This window comes from Gallus gallus, chromosome 8, assembly GCF_016699485.2.
Source record: "Gallus gallus isolate bGalGal1 chromosome 8, bGalGal1.mat.broiler.GRCg7b, whole genome shotgun sequence".
NCBI classification, from domain to species: domain Eukaryota; kingdom Metazoa; phylum Chordata; class Aves; order Galliformes; family Phasianidae; genus Gallus; species Gallus gallus.
This window is the reverse complement of record NC_052539.1, coordinates 8,073,821-8,078,521: the sequence shown is the minus strand read 5'-3', so window position 1 is coordinate 8,078,521 and position 4,701 is coordinate 8,073,821. Positions and strand designations below refer to the sequence as shown.

Genomic DNA, 4,701 nt, shown 5'->3' with positions numbered 1-4,701 from the left:
AGAAGCTAATCGAGCACCAGAAGAAGGCAGGGAAAATGCTTCTTGCTCATTATTTTTCACCTCTTGATACTTTCTTTAGGGTTACTTTATTTCCCTGATCAAGCCAGGAGAAGGCTTCCATTCCAAGAAGGAGCGAAGGCGGCTTTTTCCAGGAGTGGCAGCAGTCCCTGTGGAGAGATCCTTGAGAACCTGAACTTGTTCTAGGAATTTCTCCGGCATGGCCAATCAGGGAGATGGTTCTTATTCCCCTTCTCACTCCGCATCTCGCAAGGTATGCTTGGGTGTCTGTTGCTTTGTTTTTCTTGCTTTTCTTCAGTGCTAAAGAGGGAGGGGTTGAGTAGGAGGATGCTTGCTGCTCTTTGGTTCACTCAGTAACCTCTTAGATTCTGTCTTTGGTTCCAAGAATGAAACCTAATATCATGGTCAATTCTCAGGCTGTGCTTTTTTGTTGTTTGTTTTTTTAAGATTCGATTGAATCGATGTGGTGAGATGTGGAGAAAACAGAAAGCCTCCGAAGGTAAGAACTTCTTGTAAAGTAGCGTTGGGGTGCCTTCATCCAAATATGACGGCATGAAGGGCATTTCTGATGTATGAGAGAGGAAAATTGCAGTTCTGCGTCGGCTGCGGAAATGGCAAAATAATAGCCAACAGCTAAGGGGCACATGTAATAAAATATGCTTGGGAATTGGAAGACTGTGGTGGGCTGTTCTGACATTGTCCTCCAAAGAGCTGCTCTTCAAGTATTCCTTGTTTTCTCTTGGTCTGAAGCTGACGGGAGTGGCATCGCGGTGAAGCGCAGCCTTGTTGAAAGTCTGGATAAGAAGCTGGAGGTTGATGAAGCACCAAAGAATACTCCAGGTACTCAGCGGGCATTGGAATTTGATGCACAGATTTTCTACTTAGGCTTTGTGCTTCTTCTTTCCCGCAATTCTTCTCTTGGCATGTTGCTTGAGCTCTTAAGCCCTGGGATTTGAAGTTCCCTCTGCCATTCTGTTTTGAAATGCGACCCCAAAGTTGGCATTGATGCAGCCTGTGTCCTTTGTTCCATTCAGTTTTGGAGTGCTAGTCCCCAGCTCTGGGAAGGAGAGACTACGATTGTCCTCCGCACAGACCAGCACACGGACAGACAGTAACTGGACATTCTATATGTTATCTGACTTACTTCCATTCATTTCAGAGCACTTCCATACAGCTCTAAAAATAGATTTGAAAGGGGGGGGGCGGGGGGAGAAAGCAACCTGGTTCTGTTTTCCTGGAGTGCTGAAACTCTTCTGATGGCTGTTATCAGAAATCTGGTCTGGGGATGTGGTGTTTTTCCACTCGTGCATCTTCTATGAAACTGTACGGAGGCACAGGTAGAACAGATCCACTGCCAGGAGCAGGAGTCTGAGATGCTAATGGAGAGACGCAGTCAGAAAGGAACAGGATAGGTTTGCGATTTTGTGTAGCAGCTCTCTCTGGAGGGGGCTGGTCTTCAGAATGGAACAAGCGGCTCAGGAGAGGAAAATGATTTGCAGAATGACACTGTCCTCAGATGCATTTCTGTGAACACCACAGAGTGGTTCTCCTTAGTATTGTGACAGATCTTGGAGACTGGAAGTATTGTTGGACTCTCTTTATATCTTGGTGCTTCTTGTTTCTCAGCGACACCAGAGAAGGCTGCTAAATCTATGGCAGAAATCCACGTGGAAACACTGGAGGAAATCCGCCAGGAGAAAGCGAATCGACAAGGCGGAACTCCAGCTCGGCTCCCGGCTGCAGGGCAGTGTGACACGGAAGAGCAAGGCAGAGAGACAAGACCTTCCCAGGCAGTTTGCATCTCAGCTTTCTCCCAAGCCCAGCCTCTAAGAAAACGTAGGCAGTCAGAAGAAGGGAAGCCAAATGCAGATGAGTTGCCTACCAAGAGAAGGCTTCTGGGTGAAAACAAGATACAGAGCATCCTCACTCCATCTGTTGCTGGCCAAGTGAAGTTGGAAGAGCCAGTGCAAAAAGTCAAGCCTTTAGAAGAAATCCATATTAAAACCCTGGAAGAAATCAGGAGGGAGAAAGCTCTGCAGATTCAACAGAGGGACGAAAGCGTGCCAGCTCCTCCAGCACCACCTGCACCTGCCCCAGCACGGAGGAGATTGATCAGGATCCCAAAGCTAAGAGGTAAGAAGTTGCTTTAGTGCCTCCCTGGGGAAACGCTACCCCTATCAGCAAATTGAGTTTGCACTGGGTTTGCTGCTTGTGCTGAGGATGAACAAGTTTAAGGCTACAAAGTCTTTCTAAAGCATGTATCTTTCTAAAGCATGTATCGACTCCTTACAGTAAGGGCCCGTTTCTGTCCAAAAGAGCGGGGGATCAAACATCTCATTGCTAAGGTTAGATTTGCTTTGCAAATAAAGAAAGAAAGAAAGAAATGTGGAATGGCTGAGAAGAGCTCAAATGCTGTGTGGATTGCACACTGTAGCCTTTCTCTCAGTATTGCACATGTGGAAATAAACCCATGGAGGAAAGAGAGGTAGTCAGGGTTCTTCCTTTCTGCTGCTGAACAACGAGATTTGGTTTGTTTCTCTTAAAGCACCTGCAAAAGAAGAAATGACACACGTGGAATCCAGCACATCTGTTCCTGAAGCTGTCTGTGCACCTGCACGGAAGCGCAAGGCAGCTGAGATGGGTCGCTGTGCTGTGAGTGCCACCGCTGATGGCACGGAGGAGCCTCCAGCTAAACGTGCAGCTGTGGTAAGGACCGTGGCTGAAGCTGTCGTGGATCCCCAGTCGTAGTGATAGGGAAGCTTGACATTTCTCTTGGGGAAACGGTGGAAGACTCAAACATCTACAGGCCTCCTCTGTCCCTGGTAGGCGCGAGCTGCCTGCAGGATTCCTGCAGTAACCTTCCACTGTTCATTAGAGGAACGGCGGCGTTCACGTAGTACTCTGTGATTCCGCCCTTCTGGGATTTCTCTGTGGTGTGAAGGATTTGGTCAGTTAGTGCTGTGTTCTCTAAAACACTGGAGGTCCTTAGTAACCTTGAAGGGAATCTGAACTTTCTTTGGGAGCACTGGGGCTCTGCCTTTGGATTAAGGTTCAGCAGTGCCAGAGGGGATGGGAGGTGGCATGGAGGAAGAAGCTGCTCAGGAATGTTTCCCTGTGCATCACTTGTGCTGTCTTGTTTCCCCCTAGGCTGCTGCTCCAGCCCGGCCAGAGGACACAGTGGTGACCACACCTGCAGCAGGCACACTCCCAGACAGGTGATGACCACTACTTGTTTTTTTCCTTAGTCGCAATGTTTTTCATGAACTGTAAGTGCTTCCATGCCTAGGAAAACTGAGGGGTTTGATATAATTGGTGCCAACGACCGTCAGAGAAATTTGTCATCAGAAATAACGTCCCAGCTGCTAGCAGGAATGTGCATTTAGATTGTTAACGTGCTGCAAGTTGGTACAGTGTTCCAGAGACCTCATGGATTCTCTGAACGCCTTAGTGAAGATGAGGTGAAATCCTTCCAGTTCCTTGCAAAGTGATAAACAAGGAGTGGCCAGCTATGCTTTTCAGTGCCACCTCAAGAAGCAGAGACTATGACAGCACTGCTAGGAGAACAAAGAGAAGGGATGGATCAGACTCCTGGACTGGCAATCGATCTCTGCTGAGCACGTCATGAGAAAGAGAACGGAAGTAGTGAACACATATCTGTGGAGGTTGACTTCCGAACATTATTACCGTCAAACTAATGAAGGTGGCAAAGTGCCTCTGGCTACAAAAATTGGACCATGCTTGCTAGGCCCCAACTGCTCTGTCTTCACAGATCAATTCCCGCACTGAAAATCGTGCCTGCTTTTGGACTGGACCTTAACGGTAGCCCCAGGTTTAAGGAATGACAACCCCCATATTGGTAGGAGTTGTAGGGAAGGTTAACCACAGATTTTAGAGCTGGTCTGAAGGAAATGCTTCTCCAGTCCAGAAATGTCAGGTACTGATTTTTCTCTTCCTTGTTCTCCCAAGTCCTGGCCTGCATCTGGGATGCTGGGCAGAGTCAGTGTCACAGTCAGAAGGCTCGAGCTCCGCTTCAGCCTCTCCTGAAGTTACAGCAAGGACACAGCAGCTGTGCTCCAGCGCGGCCGGGAAAGCGCCCTTCTCTGCAGAGGATGACTTGGAGAAGCTCATGCTGGAGCTCTCAGGAGGAGATCGGGAAGGCGTGGTGGATTTGGAGCCAGGGGCGGATGTGGATGAACTCCTTCGGGAGCTCTCTGACACGCCTCTGGGATGCTGGGCAGAGCCTGTGGCACAGTCAGAGGACTCGAGCTCCGCTTCAGCTTCTCCACAAACGGCGGCAAAGACACAGCAGCCGTGCTCCACCGCGGCCGGGAAAGCGCTCTTCTCTGCAGAGGATGACTTGGAGAAGCTCATGCTGGAGCTCTCAGGCGGAGATCTGGAACAAGCAGTGGATTCAGAGCCTGAGAAGGATGTGGATGAACTCCTTCAAGAACTCTCTGACATGATTGAGAGCGTAACCGAATAGTATTTTCATAGAATCATAGACCCACAGAGTGGCCTGGGTCAAAAATGACCACAAAGATCATCTCGATTCAACCCCCCTGCTACGTGCAGGGTCGCCCACCACTAGAGCAGGCTGCCCAGAGCCACATCCAGCCTGGCCTTGAAGGCCTCCAGGGATGGGGCATCCACAACCTCCCTGGGGCAGCCTGTTCCAGTGTGTCA

At 49.3% G+C, this 4,701-nt stretch overlaps 1 protein-coding gene across 1 annotated transcript; it reads left to right on the top strand.

Annotated features, from left to right (window-relative positions):
- Nucleotides 1-521: 521 nt before the first annotated feature.
- On the top strand, nt 522-4,501 carry LOC121113428 (zinc finger CCCH domain-containing protein 11A-like). Its single transcript, XM_040705247.2, has 5 exons — nt 522-858; nt 1,645-2,151; nt 2,564-2,724; nt 3,166-3,233; nt 3,985-4,501. The coding sequence occupies exons 1-5, from the start codon at nt 675-677 to the stop codon at nt 4,499-4,501; spliced, it is 1,437 nt and encodes a 478-aa protein (XP_040561181.1). The 5' UTR covers nt 522-674.
- Nucleotides 4,502-4,701: the final 200 nt, after the last annotated feature.